Source organism: Heliconius melpomene, chromosome 12 (assembly GCF_056956725.1).
Source record: "Heliconius melpomene rosina isolate 202511_hmr_F chromosome 12, ASM5695672v1, whole genome shotgun sequence".
Lineage (NCBI taxonomy): Eukaryota > Metazoa > Arthropoda > Insecta > Lepidoptera > Nymphalidae > Heliconius > Heliconius melpomene.
Genome location: NC_140400.1, coordinates 9,479,717 through 9,497,953, shown reverse-complemented (window position 1 = coordinate 9,497,953; position 18,237 = coordinate 9,479,717). Strand labels below are relative to the sequence as shown.

At 30.5% G+C, this 18,237-nt stretch overlaps 1 protein-coding gene across 8 annotated transcripts in view; it reads left to right on the top strand.

Annotated features, from left to right (window-relative positions):
* The window catches only part of pdm3 (POU-domain protein pdm3), a 145,616-nt gene extending 127,839 nt beyond the window's left edge, over positions 1-17,777 (top strand). For 5 of the 8 annotated variants that reach the window (XM_085194999.1, XM_085194997.1, XM_085194998.1 and 2 more), the window contains 5 exons: positions 7,911-8,091; positions 10,025-10,078; positions 10,906-10,989; positions 13,293-13,429; positions 14,542-17,777. In XM_085194999.1, coding sequence (XP_085051125.1) covers positions 7,911-8,091; positions 10,025-10,078; positions 10,906-10,989; positions 13,293-13,429; positions 14,542-14,666 — 581 coding nt within the window. In that variant the 3' untranslated portion in view covers positions 14,667-17,777. The remainder of the gene's footprint in view (positions 1-7,910; positions 8,092-10,024; positions 10,079-10,905; positions 10,990-13,292; positions 13,430-14,541) is intronic. The other 3 variants (XM_085195000.1, XM_085195002.1, XM_085195003.1) reach the window with 3 other exon arrangements.
* Positions 17,778-18,237: the final 460 nt, after the last annotated feature.

Here is an 18,237-nt window from a genome sequence, read left to right as displayed (position 1 = left end):
GCTACCTAGCCGATACGATAAAAATCACTATTTTTTTCCATTTTTTCATTAGAGTTTTAAATAATGAAACAGCGTTAACACTTCATCACAGTTATGTTGATTATTCATTAAAATGTTAACAATTTGCATATCGCCATTTGCAATCGTTTCACGGGTTATTAGACACGAGACAGGACCTTAATGGCAGGCCATAAGGAGATGTGTGTAGTACAATAAGTATATAAAATTAATTATATTTATTGAAGGACTTGAGATAAATTAAAGTTCTATTATTATTTTTATTGAGGGACTTGAGATAAATTAAAGTTTTAATATTAATTTTTATTATATCTATACGAATGTAAAGCATTATATCCTGCAGCATGTTAGGCAAAAGGAACCTAATGTTAAGATACTCCGTTTCCCGGTTGAGTGGCGAAATTCAACAACGCGCTTTACTTAGACATGAGAGCGAAAACATTAAAATAGAAATTTAGAGAAATATTTAATGTCCTCGAGTGGGGTTCGAACCCACAACCAGTCGCGTTTACAGTCACATATATGTATATGGCCCTGCGCCACGACTGGCTTCCTATATATTATATATTTTAGCTCGAAATCCTAAAAGTACGATAGTGTTTCTTATTAAAAATTCCCATTTGCTTACAAAGGTGCGACCCAGCCTGATAATTGTTTTCTAATTATTAGGTGCATCGATTTCACGCTGTATCTGCTTTAATTGAATCATTGTGTGCTAACCAATGTAGGGATACTAACTTGACTAAGACTTCAATCGATTCATGCGTATAGAATTACACATTATATGTTTAATTATATTATAACATTCGCGTTTTATATAATGTCTCGAAAATTCGACGAAAATTGAGAAACGGAGTGTTTTGACACTACGTTCCATCTGCTTTCTATATCCCGCTATAACATAGTATTTTTTTACATTTGACATTTTTTGTGCCTTAGAACGAGATGGTAAAAGGATCCTTGTGTTAAAACTTAAGACACTTCCTTTAGCACTTTTTGTCAAATTATCGAGATTTTACGTTTTGTTTCGCGGAACTTAATACAGCATTTTGTCTACCAAAGCTCATTCATTTATAATAATTATTATAATTATTCAATTTAATAAGAAGATACATAAAAATGTATTGAGCATTGGCATTTTCAAATTGTTTTGGTATATATAAATAAACAGATATATATTATATACGATTCATCGATTTTTTATTGATAAATAGAATATATAAAAATAAGCAATAAAAGAAAGTAGGAAATCCTTGATATTTTCGACTGGGACCCCTTCCTACTATTCCTTTTGACTTAATCACTTACATTCAATTCTCATTTAACAATATAATTTACTCTGCCTATATAGAACGTTATACATATTTTACAAAGAACATTTACACTTCGAGATTATTTAAATTTTGAATAAATTAATATAATAGTCACGATTGCAATTTATGTTTGTTATGATTTTACTAGTTAAATAAATTTTGCTTTACACCATAAAATAGTAATCGAATAACTCGATTAATTAAATAATTTACGTAACGGATAGAACATAATCTTAACTATATTTGATAACTTGAATTTACGTTTGATATTTTTCGTTAGTGTGCGAAATCCAACGCCACACTGTCCAACTGCAAAGCCATAAATATTAAAAATATACCTAAACCTAATGAAAATCGAATAGACAACCATCTCGTATACAGTATAAGCTAAACTTGAATCATATTAAAAGTTTTATAAGCTAAACTTGAAACATATTAAAAGTTTTATAAGTGTTATCTCACTAAATTACCATTTTACTGATAAATGATAAAATACTAATTCTATTATTATAACCATATATTGAGCCCGGCGTAGCGTTTCAGAGCATAAATTATTTTAATTCCTTCGTACAAAGTGTAGCGTTAAATCTCTAATGCGGATAAAGATAATAACGAAGTGTCGGAACACTAGCTACTCTCTATCTACCCTGCTATATACTAAACAAACTTTAGAAAAAGCAACTAAATACTTCATATCCTTACAACCAAAATGGGACAAGGACAACGAAATGACTTATCTAATTTTAATAACACTATTATTACTTTTTTCTTCCTCTTAAAGAACAATGCTAGATAATCTCAATGTCTTATCGTACCCGTATCACGTATAGAGAAAGCTCTTATACCCGTGCCGGGGGCCTCGCTTCTATTGATTACTATTTAATTCGTTGTTAGTGGATACAATTACTAAATTACTCAGTTCCTCTAATGTTTACTGTTAACGCTAATTTGTCTATGTTCAATTGATAAGCTGTGTGACTTTTTTTATTTGTTTTGTGTTATCTTTTTATTGCTTTTAACAATATAAAAAGATAAGAAAAGATAGATAATTATTTCTTTCTCTTTATAGTTAATTAAAAGTGCCTAGGTATAACTTTGAAAGCATAGTATACATATATAAAAAGCTCCAACCTCGAAGGCTTTTATAACACAACTTTCAAAAATCTTTTGAACCCAAAATTGGATGTTCCCATTAAATTCAACATTAACTATTATCAATAATAATAATGTTAAATTAAAAATTAACTAAAGCGATCAAAATAAAGGCCTAAGTGGCGACATCAAAGACGCCGCCGCATTCTCGTCTCCGACCAAATTAATTAATTAACTAATTAAAATCCATTACAAATAATTAGAGTGGCCGATAAAATTGAGCACAATCGATAAAAAGAACAAAGAGTCACTTGTAAACCGTCAAATGTTTTTATATACTTCCGCTATATAAATTAAAATCTTTTGATTTGATTATCAAGAATATTTAGAGGAATTAATGTCTATTGAATGTAATGTAGGATAGCTGCCATCTAATGTAATAGATTGTACCATTGATTTTGAAAAGAGCAACTGTTGAGTTTCTTGCCGGCTCTTCTCAGCAGAACTGCCTTCCGAACCGGTGGTAGCTTTTTGTTCATATGTTCATTCGACGATTCAAAAGTGCTTATAATAAGTTTATTTGAATAAAGAATATTTTGAATTTGAATTTATATCCCTGCTCAGAGATATTAAGTACAGGTGGAAGTCAACGCCGCCAATTTTCTTGAAACTGTCTGTGTTTGAAACATTAATACGTATTTACAATTGAATTATAAATTAATTTGTGGGTTTTTATAAATATTGTTTTTATAAGTAATACAGTTCCCAGGTAAATTCTGAAACATCCTCCCTCCTATTTTTTAAGATTACAAAAGAAAAAATAAATATACATTTATATATTGTTAATATATTACATAGATGTTAGATATGTTAATAAACATATCACTATATGAAAGTGTTAGAAACATGAACGTGAAACCCAAATATAATTGCGTTTTCTACTAAAAACGTATTTAATATTTATAACAAGGCCGCTATCAATTGGTGTGTCTAACAAGAATTACCTAATTTTCGTTCGGCACTCCATTATAGAATCTATAATGAAATGAGATTTTAATTACAGACGTAGAAACGAAAACTTCGATATTATTACGAGGGTCTAACTTTTATTTCACGAAGAATCTCTTGAAACGAAAATATTTAAAACGGCTACATTAATACAAGTAAATCGATATAAAATCGATACCGTTCCAAATCTTAATATTACCTATCACTAAATATATCGATTCGGCTCGCACAATTTCATCTATTACATACATATATTCACAAATTGTTAATTTGCGTGTCTAAAGTTAATGTGTAAGATATTTTATTCTTTATATGATTCACATAGAAACTCTATAATGTATTAAGCATGGCAATTCAATACTTTAATTAAGTATAATCAACTGTAGAATAACGGCTTGATGCGAAGAGCTGAAGATCGAGCTCAGTGGCCTATGCCCAGCAGTGGACAAGGACAGGCTGATGATGATGATGATGATGAACCGTAGAATATAAAATTTGGGAGTAACGGGCGGATTTTACTTAATAATAATGGTTGATTTGTATATACGATAGCATGTTCGAGAGGCATTAACTGTGTTTCGACAAACGCAAATCTGATATTAGCCAATCATTTTGAAGAGGAAACTATTTTAAAATTAGCCGTAACGAGGTGAAAAATGTACTGGGAGGAAGCGAAAAGGACGCTTATTACAATGATGTCAAAGTAGCTTTTCATAGTTTTCAGTGTTTTGGTATTTTTATCAAATGAATAAATTATAGGGTAGTGTAGTGGAATCAGTATTATTTTATTTTTGAGTTATTTTTACTAATTTAATTATATGAAAAAGCGCATTGTTCTGCATTTTTTGCTCATTTTACTGATATTGAATACTAATTGGTAAAATTCATTGTTCGAACAGACAGACGTAAGTTCTACATTATTAATATTATTTTTATTTAAATATTTAGATCAATTTATATAGTTATTACCTAAGTAGACTATAATTGTTCTAACATTTTCGTTTAAAGGATGCTCCAAAGTATTTATAGTTGTGTAAAGTATTTTTTAAATTATTATTTTAATTAATATTTTAAACATAACTTAGCTTGTGTTATTCTCGGAATAACAAATATAATACAAAAATACATATAAAAATATTAAAAGGACACTATGCAGCATGAAGCTAAACTTAACAAAGCTGTCTGAGCTGTATGAGCCCAAATGAAACCTGAAAAGAAACAAGAGCAGCTATCACCAAATAACATTCTATAAATAAAAAAAGCGAAAGAAAGTAACCGCCAAAAAAAATACTTAATTGGCATCACTTTTCAAATTGTTCTCTTACACGTAACACTCAGGTCAATAAACGTTAGCACGCTAAACACGCAAACTGAAATTGTGTATAATTAATTTACAACATGTATTAAACAATTAAGAGGCACAGTATCTTGATGCATTAGTATCGAATTCGGGCGTAGTGGCCACTCTCCGCCAATTGGTTTATCTTTGTAAATTAATTAATGGGTGAGTCTCATCACGCGATACGTAATTGAGAAAACTCGCAATTGACGTTTAACGTTAGTGTATTGAAGTGCGCGGTAGATAATGGAGAATTAGAGATAATACTTGGAATACGCTATTATTCTCTTTTTCAACTACCTATAGTATACTCGTATGTTTAAACAGACTCGTATGTTTTATCAACTTCACGCTGTATCCTGCACAGAGCAGGATAGACAGAGGGAACCTAATGTTAACACACTTCAAAGTATTTATAGTACCAATTTTTTTTTTTTTCATATCTTTTTTGACATGTAAAGTATGTATCAAATACGGTTTTTATATCAGTAATAGCAATAGCCTTAAAAAATCAGAAAAATATAATCTAAACTGATGAAAATGGGGAACGTAGTGTCATAACACTGGTCCCTCTGCTGTGCTGTGTGCGGGATACAGCGAGAAGCTTATTTAGTTTGATATCCATAAAAGAAATCCAGTCAAATACAATACAGTAGACAAACGAAGCTAGAATACCTCCCTAAGGTACACCTTACTCAGTAGGCACAGTGCAGATGGAGGCACCAACTATTGCCAATTTCCCAACCCTACCTCGTCTTAATTGGTGCAGACGCAAACCAACGTTGGGAAGTAATTTGTCATCGGTTAGCTAAGCAGGGATGACGACTAATGATATTCCACATAATTAGTAACCACCATCTATTTGGTAATAACGTAAATCGTAAGCTAAACCACTCTAATTTCCTTGGGAAGAGAGTTAAGTGTTGTTTTGAGCTTGGTGTGATAGGATATTGTGATTATAAATATGGTGCAAATTTTATGTTTTTTAAGCTGCGTTGAGTTACGCCATTAGTATTTTTATTTTGTTTTATAGCTTTACATTGTGTATCGCGTACATAGCAGGCTAGATACAGAGAACCTAGTAATCTAGTTTTAACACACTCCGTTCCCATTAGCAAACTTTCTTTCCACATTTTCTGCCGAATTATCGATTGAGTGAATTTAGAGTTGGTGGAATTCAACGCTACGCTTTACTTCGATAGCAGAGCGAAGAAATGAAAACATTAATTTTTCAATCCTCTAATGGGAATCGAACCCACCACCGTCACGCTTACATTTACTTGCTGGCTGAGGCACAAGAGTTAATTTCGGATGTATCTTGATTCTGAAGCACAGCGGAATACGGAGTTCCTTGACATTAAGTTATTTCTGTATATCCCGCTATATGAACAATAAAGTGTGAAGCTAAAAAGTAAGGATTTGCTTAGGTAAACCATTCTAATGTTGTATTATAAATAAATTTTAACATTTATTTGTAACATTCAAAAATTTAATAATTAAATTCTTACGTTCGTAATTAGTTTAATAGCAACTTAGCTAAGTAAATCAGTGTAAAGATCTATCTATGCTAATACACAGGTGAACGTTATTTATAGGCCCAGTACAATCAATGTAATTATTCCATTCAACTACGTAACTTAGTAGAATATACATAATATATAAATTATATATTTGCAATACAAATATATATAACTTACTTAAAATATTACATTATTTCTTTAGGATATATACACATACAACATACATACATGCATAAATATTAGTATAGATATACAATTTAATTTATCTCGAATAACCTAATCAGTTGAAACATTTTCAAAGGCTTCAATTAATTTTCTTTTTCATGTTCATTTTAATTAGAAATTGAAAAATGTGCAAGATACAAACTTAAAATTTATTCTGCGAAATCTCGTGTACGTATGTATGTATGTACATTAATCTCAGAATCGGTAATTGCAATGATTCAATTTTAACGAACGCCATTAACATATCGTATTTTGACGCCACCTTGTGATGGAGGTGTTTATTTCTTCGCGCGATGGTTGCGAGTTCATTGTCGTCTATATATAATATAAATAGCGCCTATAGATATAGAGTAATTAACACTTTCAAGCTTTTTTTCGGCTGCTATACGAGAAAAAGCTTGAAAAGTGTTAATTAATGTATATCTACAAGGCAGAGGAAGACAATTTTTCGCCCAATTTTCGACACATGTCGTGTTAAATGGCGTAGCTTAATACCGCGCTTTGTCTAAAGCTGAGCGAAGAAGTGAAAATATTTCTCTTCTTTCAGTGGGAATAGCACGTACAACTGAAAAGGATGATTTTAAGTCGATTCTTCTGCATAGAATATTTAAAAAACATAGTTATGACGCTTTAATTTTTTATATTAAAACCCAAATCAAATTAAAAATGAAAAAATCAGTGATTTATCACCACTCATGCGAGGTAAAATTGCTTTACACAGATCTAATTCACTCGATATAGGACTTCAATCGTATGGAGAATTGAATTTTCAATTAAGTATGATTACTTTGTGCTCAATGAAAGGAAATAAAACTAAACGTTCACGTGCAAACTTCTGTTATAGGTACCTATGTTGAAAATTTCTGAATCCAGGACTAAAATATAGCAAAAACGATCAATTCATTTCGTTAGATTATATTAATATTATGTAGGTATGTTAATATTACTTAGAAATCAGCATTCTAATAATTATAGTTTTTACTACCTAAAATTAAGATAATGTCAGTATGAATTTACTAAATATATTTCCTTATTACTCATATAAAATGTAATCATATAATAAAATTAGTTTTTTTGTTGAAATCAATTGATAAATCTAAGCAAGCACCTTAGGTAATTATTTCTAATGTGACAAGTTTATATTAATTAATTTAGCTTTTAAGAAAAAATCTGTATGTGTCTGTAAAATTACTAAGTAAAAATTAAATAATTTGTCATTTTAAAAAATAAATAACTTCTAAGATTTTTATATTTACTCTTATCTCATGTTTATTTGGGATAGTCGAAGAGAAAACAGCAATGCATGTTTTTTATCAGTTTTAAACAAAAATACAAAGAACCTTAACTAGCTAAGTAAATGCCTAAAATGTACTTATAATTTTTAAATACCACCAGATCAACCAACAATCAGCCAGTCGTCTGGCAACGTGGTGGACGGTATCAACTTAGAGGACATCAAGGAGTTCGCCAAGGCCTTCAAACTTCGACGACTAGGCCTAGGCCTCACCCAAACCCAAGTTGGCCAAGCATTATCAGTCACGGAAGGCCCCGCGTACAGTCAAAGCGCTATATGCAGGTGAGATTTTTATACTATACACACATTTTAAAATTTATTTATAATTTTTTTAGTATTCACTTTGACTTTTAAAAATTGTTTTCAAACACACTATGAAAGGAAAGGATTTTTTTTGGTACAAAAACATCCTTTTCGATGTTGATTAAAATATTTCTGTTCAAAGAGTGAAATTAATCATTTCCATACATTCTATCAATTTTTGTGTAATAGAGTCGCACGCTTGGTTTAAACATACTCGTATACATAAATATTATGTATCGTTAGTCTCTGCTTCTATCGACCCCTCAAGGTATTTTAACACGCAGCTCTAAATATCACAATAACTTTTTAATATCGTTAATTGAAGTGATTTGTAAAACAGCATGACTTCTTTCGTTGCCTACAATTCGTTTAATTAATTACAATTTGGACGGCTTCCGTTCGCTCCGCTACGATTTTTAAGACGTGTTCTTTTTTTAAATATGTACCTCGAAGATAAACTAATGATTTACATAACCTCATTTGTTTTAAAGAATAATATATGTTATCTGTATAGTTTAAATATTTCATGTTCCTGTCAAAAGTCATGTTCGTAGTTCTAAATTATCATAACATTAAATGTTTTACATTTATTTTAGTTTTAATTTTCAGTGTTCAAGCATTTTGTAGCTTTTATTGGTGTTTTCACGATACGTATTTATCATCTGGACAATTTAATTTATTTTTAATTTGTGAAATCTAAAAATCAACTGTTTCTTATTCTTGTTTCTTAACTAATATATTACAAAATGAAAGTTATTCTTCTTATCAGCATTTTAATTAAAATTTTGAAGTCTAATTATACAAAAAAATCTAAAAAGGCTTCAATAAATGTTATATTTATATATAATTCCAAATATAGATCAATAAATCAAGTATTTAAGGCAGTCTTGTTTTCATTACACGGGATTCGATTCACTAATAACGTTTAATTGAAAGTAAATGATTGAAAAACCTTACCGACGATCGGTCCGATGAAGGCAGTAGACAAGTCGAAGGAAATTTCGAGTTGACCCCCACCGACCTCGGCTGTATAATAAAATCATTAATCGTTACTTCTGTTCCAGTTAATTAATTATCTTGCCGTAATTACTTTTTTCGTGTAATTAAAAGAGTAGAATTCCCCTGTCTTTGTCCCGTCGTGATTTCATTTTTCATTAATTTTTCTTTCGCCCCAATTTGCTATTGTGACGGCGCTACGACTGTTACCCCTTTGATTATGCTGGACTCAATTAATTTGCATTATAATTAAAATTTATTATTCCTGAATACACCTTGTGCATCACTTAGACGAGTCGGCCGCGATCACAAAGGAATTTATTATTTAAACAGCTGTTTATTATAACATTATTGACGTACTTCATGAGTGTTGAGCCACTCGGCTTGGCACCAACAAAAGAACTTGGCTACACTTCAAGCGGGAATTAAATTAATATATTATCTTTTATACAAATAATTACGTTAAATAAGATAAAAAAAATTATTTAGATGATTTTTATAACTCAGCTAAAAAACGAAAAGAAATCTAAATCTTAATGTTTATTTATAGGTACGGTAAAAAAAAATATGTTATCGCGTCTTAAAATACCGTTGTGCCGAATAACTTTTCATATTTGTATGGTCAACGTTCATGATCATTGTCCACAAACATTGAATTAAGCATGGCCTAAGTTATTACAATTGTATATCAGAGAGACTGCGTCAACGCATCTACCATCCAGATTTAGAGATTTCCTTTGAATTATCTTATTTAGGCGTATAATATTATTTCCTAAATGACTGCTTTTAGGTTATTTTTTACTATAGATATTACAAACCATGCGTGCGGCTCTAGTTTAAATTACTGATGATGCTTCTTGGTTTACCGAGGAGTTCTCAATGAATACTCTAACATATGATTTATTACCGTCCCCAGTGCCCTGGCTTCGCAGATGCTAGCAGCTCAGCTGTCTTCACAACAACAAAACATGTATGTGTTTTGTTTTCTTTATCCCTACATTCAGCATTCTCGAATATCTCGTCTACTATAGAACTTTTCATATTTGAACTAACTTTAATTTTCTTAAGTAGTCGATCTTCGAGGATGCTGCCTCTTATATGCATCAGCACACGCTTCGACTCACTCAACGGCAGTAGGTAGATTGTCTTTAAATCATAGTTTCAACGCTGCTCGATATAATGGTATCTCGATCGGCGATCCGTGGATACCTCGTGAATGTAAGCCGCATACATTTATTTCTAATTACCGGTTTTGGCGTTCTTACCTTTCCTTTTCACACGTACACCCTATTTACATACGAGTAATTACTGTAAAACGCATTTTGATTTTTAAAACGAGCGCTACTAATGATTGTACTGGCGTCCGTTCGACATAAATAATAGTTGTGAGAATTATCAAATTTGTTATTTATTTTGTAATGTATGTAACGTCACTAGTAATTTCAAACTCTCCATCTTATCTCGCATGATGTATTATTTCATTACTTTGTTTTATTTTTATTAATATTATTTTTTAATTCATTTTGCGCAATTCTAAGCCAGGGCATTGGCATACGTTACCTCTCGCTTATAATTGAATTCATTTTATTGTTACCACGTACGGTATTAATCAAACTGATTACCTCCGGCCTAAATTGCCTATTGTTTTTTTTTTGTACGTTAAAACGTTAACGCAATGTCAATGTCCTGTATGTACTACGCCTGTTATTTGGGATCGGGGATGAGCTCGCGTAACCGCTTCACCGCTACTATAGGAACGTGCAAGTTTTCTAACATTAAAATTTATGTTCGATACAGATTTGAGAAATTGGATATAACTCCAAAAAGTGCGCAGAAAATCAAACCGGTGCTTGAACGGTGGATGAAGGAAGCCGAAGAGAGGTAACTATTGTTTGAGACTTGAGTGACTTGTGCGTGTTGCGTGTTGAGATCGTGTCCGTGTACCACATTTGGCCTTAACGCTTAGCAACGTCAAATATATTTCTCAAATCTGGACTAACTGAGCTTTTGGTTAGGTTTTGCTGCTTTTTCTTTATATTTGTATTTCGTCTTCATGGCCGTTGTTGGGGAGGAGAATTTGTGAAAGTGTTATTCAACTTTTCAACCCTTCAAAATCATCTCTAACTTCGGCCCTGATCGCCTGTAGCACATTTTATGTTTACACCTTTATTTTAATTTCATATATGCATATTATTTAGATCATGCTTGTTTTTATAATGTAGCACGACATAACTACAACTAAACGTAATTAATAAAAATCTAATTATTTCTAGTTGATATTTTCCATAATTCATGTTCACGCATATCAGGAATTTAGAATTTATAATTAATTATAATATTAATTAGAAACACGTTATTTAAAATTCAATTACAATATTGCCTGTTTATTCGAGCGCATGTGAAGTGATTGTACGAATGACATACATACATTTAAAACTGCAATTATTGAACGTGATAATTACATTAATACTGTATTGGAAATATATAAATATATTTATAAGAAAGATTTTCAAGAAACTAACATTATAATTTAATATAATAGATGAATTCACACGACGTAAACACATCTCGATCACATTTAAAATTTCATAAGAAAACCAGGTGTCGCTTAAATCCCCGAAGACCACTTAATATCTTGGAAGGACCACTAGGATCTATCGATTTTACATTCTGCATCATTAAAATGCATTATCTGGATGCAACGGGACGGTTTTAACATTGCAAATGGTTGAATTTGCAATCACCCTCTTGGTGGTAATTTTTAACGAGCGGCTCCGTTAACGGTCCTTGAATTTATAAAGACATATCCTCGTCTACGTTAATCACAACCGGCAAATCACCCTGTTAACTTTTTAATTGTCCTGAAACGACGTTTATTAGTTCTTTCGAATTCAATTCCGTACATCCAACGATACATTCGGTTATTTGCATAGTTGCTTTTTTTTCTTTTCTGTTGTTCATATCCTCTCAATCAAAAAATATATTTTTTAAAGTTGCAGCACTAAAAATGTTTTCTATATTTCGACTGGCAATATAAATGTAAAACAAATTTTGTTTGTTTTTTCGATGATATGTCAAAAACTGTGGAGAGTCATCCATAAGATCCTCACTATTCATGCGTTCATATAGCCTTCTTAGTTTTGTTTCATCGGCTTAGATATTAATAACAACTTTATTTGATAATTTTCACAATATTTATACATATATCGGCTACGGGATATTTTATCGGGAATAATCGATTATTTTTTATAATTCACATTCATCAAATAATTATTCAACTGTCAATAAATCGATTCGATGTAATGAAACCAATCGTCCGTATAGGTTCTACATATATGAAGAGCATCCCATATGCAGACAACACTAAAGTGTATGCTAAACGTATTCTTAACACTAAAAATTCATTTATGTAAGGGGATTCAAATGACATTGGCATTATGAAACCAGAGCAAGGTTCATTTCATTTGACGTTCATCAGCTTATTTTGGTTTTCAATATGAACTTGAAAACATATGAAGTCTGCTCTACTTTAGTACTGCATGATTGTAATTATACGATATCTTGTTGTATTTTAAAGTGACAATACACTATGCACGTATGCACGATGTGTGTAATATGTATTTATGAAGAAATTAAATTAAATACAACTTGAAGAAATGATTTAATAAAGTTATTTAATTTAATATTTGATTCGCTTAAGAATATAAGTGAAATATTTATATAATATACTTTTTAAATACTTATGTATATATTATTGAATAAAAATGATAAACATAATATATTTCTGTATGCAGGCTGCGTTCATTCGTAACATTGTTCGCTCTTATACCCATTGTTTAAAAAAGCAATTAAAATAAATAATTAATAATTTTCGTATAAATTCGCCTAGTACATAACTAACTTAAAATAAATACAACTTTAACTGTAACGTTGAAATAATAAAATATCATGTAATACATAGTTAGGAATTGTATTGAAAATGACATAGAAATAAAAATAAGTAAAATATTTATTAGTAGCGTATTTGTTCGACATAATATTAAACATTTGATAATTAACGGTGGGAATGAACGAAATTACATTCTAGTTTTAGCATTTAGGTTTTATAGGCCAAGGATCCCTGAACACTACTACCTAAATTAAACATTATGAATAAGATTTTAAGGTTTAAATTTGTTTATTAGGTATGCATCAGGACAGAACCATCTCACGGATTTCATCGGCATGGAGCCGAGTAAAAAGCGTAAGCGGCGGACATCGTTCACACCTCAGGCCCTGGAACTGCTTAACGCGCACTTTGAGAGAAATACCCATCCTTCTGGTATGTATTGAAAATTTATTAAAATGTCTGTACTAAAGTTGTCTTTCCGACTGTCGTCTTGACTTAGTGATTAGAAAATATACCGTTAAATCAAATATTTAAGGGGTTCAATTCCCATCTGATGATAGTTCTATGCTGTATATTATTTACTAAAGTGGATGCTATGTGGTGTATAGAGAGGCTGTCGTGAACGAGACAAATGTAAGTTCGGGCCCCACGCGTGGGAATGAAATATTCTCATTTTCTCGTTCTGGTGACGAGTTAAAGGGTGGCGTTAAATTTCGCCAATCAACCCGCAATGTTTTTTTTTTTTAACCCGCAATGTCCTGAAAATTGGGCGGAGGCTGGTAAGCGGAGTGTCTTTAATTATATATTTCCATTCTATATTTACTTATTACGGAACATTTATAGGAATAAATATTAATAGATATTAATGTTACGAATATAAGAAATGATCGCAATTTCTTAAAGTCTACTTCTTTATTCCATTCGTATTGATTAGTAGATACCTACTACGATAAAGGGGAAGACCCTTTTCCTCACAATAATTCGCAATTTCCTCCCCCTAAAAATATTAAGGAATAATTTTCTGGTAATAAAACGAAAAGTTCATTAAAAGACAATAGATTTCTAATCTATCTAATTAATATATAATATGTGGATATAATATATTAAAAAAAAATACTTACTATATATAAAAGGCTGGGGCCACTGTCAGGTCCCAGTCTTGATTTGTTTTAGAATGATAATAACATGTTACATAGACCATTATCTGGTTGTGGGCGCGATTCCTACATGGGGGAAGGATTATATTTTTATATTCTCGATAAAGATGAATACAAGAAGTTCTCCCACACAATATTATTTGTCTCCGAAATTGAACGAAAGTCTGGAAACACTGGGTTTTTTATGTAATTTATATAATACCTATCCTATAACATTAAAGAGGGAACTGCGTTCCATAGCTTACAAGATGAAACTTTTTTTTAAATTTCTCTAAATGGTAGTTGAATCTACAACCACAAACAAATAAAAATTACCATAATTATTAATTCGATTAAAATGTCATATATTGTAGCATTGTTTTAATACTATTAATTAAATCTTTCCAGGCACTGAAATAACCGGTCTCGCGCACCAACTAGGCTACGAACGGGAGGTCATCAGAATATGGTTCTGCAACAAACGACAGGCGCTTAAGAACACCGTGCGAATGATGTCTAAAGGCATGGTCTAAAACTTTCGTTTAGATTACGTTTTAACTGCCAAGTGTGATACCGTAAAACCTCATTTTATAAAAAATAATAAATCATCATTTCACCTAAAAATGTTATATTGAAAATAATAAATTAATAACGGTTATTAGAAACTACTAATTTATATGTCTATTAAGCTCGAGTAACTAGTTTTATTTTATGTAACATTAAAATTGAAATCGAGCTACTATTCGAATGGATCGATCAAATCGATTTTATTCAATTTTGTGTGTTGTCATAACATTACCATATAAAATAAAAAAAGAAAGTAAACAATCAACCTTTTCAAAATTACACGTAATTGCACAATTTTAATGGAGTTGATGAATATTATGAAATATATAGTCGATTATTGTATTTTAAACGATATTTTGAAATTTTCTACTTTAGAAAAAGATATTAAAATAGGTCGAATATACACAGAAGGACGTCTAACAAATTATTGAATTTATATTTTATGAGAGATTTAAATGTGTGGACTGTGGAATCTTTAATATCTGTTTCTAGAGTAGATAGTATTTGAGAAATAACGTTATTGAAAGTGGAAAATAAAAATTTAGTATACGTGCATACCTTTTTGGGGCAAAATATACCTACCTACCTTATTCCTAAAGAAAAATAAATAACGTTAATTGTGTGTAGAAATTAGTTAAAATGCATTTATTGTGATTATTGCACAGTAAAATTAAGTATTTAAATTAATATCGAGGCCATAAAAAAACAACACACGTGTGTCAAAATGAAGCAAACATTAGGTATCACACTAGGCTTATGATTTTTATAATAATTTTATATTAATATGGTTTCTCCTTTATCCAACAATATTGAAAAAAAGACATTTCTCGTCTTTTCTCAAATGATCGCTACACGATGTATTTTCAGTTGAAATCACTCTGGCCTTATTCGAATCTTAATACGATTCCAGCCAAGATTAGTGAAGTAATACGATTTTTTTAAATATTAATGTAAAATAAAACATTTCGACTGATATATTCGTCTCGACGTAGCTACTTATACAATGGTATATAAATGGTAGAATAAAATAGGTGTTTAGTACAAAATCAACAAACATAAGAGTGCTTGTCACTAAAGTAACCTTTTTGTAGTGATGCAAAAAAATCGATATAACGAATATCGATAAATACATTCTACCTGATCTAAAGCTTATAACAACTTTTAATTTAGAGAGGCCGTATCGTTTAAAAAAATGCATTTTGTAAATAAGTACAACATTTTACAATTGAGCTCATGGCGATAAAGAAATGTAGTTTATAGATACATTAATTTATTGAAATACTCTTGAGTTGTTTCGTTCTATATAGCGAATGTTGCACTTTATAGTTTTAGGATATAACAATATTTGGAAGTAGTTAAAATGTGTCGTCAATCTTAGTGGCCTACTGATTTGTTTTATGTTTTATTTTCTGTTTATAGATAGGTTTAAAAGCGATATGTATAGAATAATTATATGCATTGTCGTAAATTGTACATATTGTTCTCGTAATTTTAGTTTTATTAAAATGTATTATTAGTTTTATGTAACTATAACTGAACTATAAGTTTAGCTTTGTAAGGTTTTGTCTAAGTATTCGAGTTGGATATTTGTTGCAATATTAAATAATTTTTCAAAGGTATGCCTTCATTTCCGTGTTTGCGATACGTGTTTGTTCAAATGCGATTTGATATTGTAAAATACAAGTAACAGCGGGTCTAACTTGAAGCGTTCACTTCTTATTTAAGTGCATATTTTTTGAGTGTCTACAAAAAAAACTATAAAAATTGCCTCGCATTTGGAAAGTAGATTTCGAAATATATACTTATATAGATTTTCAAAAAAAATAAAATTATTATATATGTTTTAAGTAAAGGAGGTACTCAAAGAATATGCATAATATTATAACTATATTAATTATTAACTTTAGTTTTTATATCACTCTCAATAACGTTCAGGATGTTCCAACTATAGAGTAAAAGGTTTTTGTATTGAAATGACTGATTATTTTTTTATTTTATTCATACAGATGTAAGCACAATGATGTTAATTTTCTATCCTAATAATATTGATCAGAGTAACTATTGATGTAAATAGTTTAACTAGAATCTCAGTTAAAGACCTACTGTTAACTGTATTACCGATAGTAATAAGGTTGTAATTTAACGTATGTTAATGACCAATGAAAACCAACTTGTGATCATTAATATTTGTACTGTTACCTACTACTTAACAAGAGTCGTTAAAAAATAATATTATAAAATTGAACATATTTTTCGGCTGTTGAAAAATTGTAAATACAATATTAAGGATAATAAAACTATTTGGATTAATATTTAGGAACAAAGAAAAAATATTATCAAAATTTATATTTTCAAAAATTATTACAATTGCAAAAAATGTGTATTTAAAAAAAAGGAATGTTTGGCCATAATCAAAATTTATCGAGTACGGAATTTTTTATCGACTAAACACAACACTACACACCCAACGAACAGTACGGTAAACAGTGATTTAAATATGCGACGCGATGTTGCGCGTAATGTACTTATAAAGGAATCAGACATTTCGTTGAAATAATTCAATTTTTAATCGTTAGATCTAAATGGATACCATAGTATAAGTATACATATTCTGTGTTTCAATAGGCAGTCCGTTTATTATATCCGATATTCAATCGATTCTAAGCATCATATAGTAACCGTGCTTTAAAATCGATATATTGTGTAAGACACGAAACGTCTGATTCCCAACAAACATTAGTGTAATAGATCGAAGCATAGAATGCTAAGTACAAATAATTAATTTAACGATAAACTGCTAGTCCGTTACATAATATAAAGGTATTATAAATTTTATTACATGGCAACATCGCGTTGCACTCTGGTTTTCATGATCCGCATGTATTTATAATAATAATAGTTTAAAATACAATTATTAAAAGTCTACTACACATTACTTCATCTGTAACACATAATCAAACCAAACTGTAACAGTATCTAATAGTGTATTAATTTTTCTTCCTGTAATGGTACCGAATGGATGACTATGGCTGCTGGAATATGATGAGAAGCAGATTAAAGGCAGATAACTGTTTGAATGATTGTTTTATTCAGAACCCTCATGTTTATCTTGAAACTGTTTTGTTATTATGCTATTTCAATATTACATTGAGGAAGCCGTAGTGCAGAGGCACAAGTGTGTGACTGTAAACGCGACAAGTTGTGGGTTCGATTCCCATGCGAGGAAATGAAATATTTAATAGTTTTATTTCTTCGCTCAGCGCAGCGTTGAGTTCTGCCACTCAACATGCAATGCCTTCAGAAATCGGCGAAAAGTGGGGAGCGGAGTGTCTTAACTCTAAGCTTTCCTCTGCCTACCCTAATATATACGGAATATAGCGCGAAGCTGATAATAAACAAGCAGTCAGTAATGCAATTCAGTAATATTTAGTAATATTACTGAATTGATAAGACAACCACACAAATCACATAAATCAAATCAGTTAAAATTCAATTGAATATTTATTATGAAATACATATGTACTTATATCTCAGAAG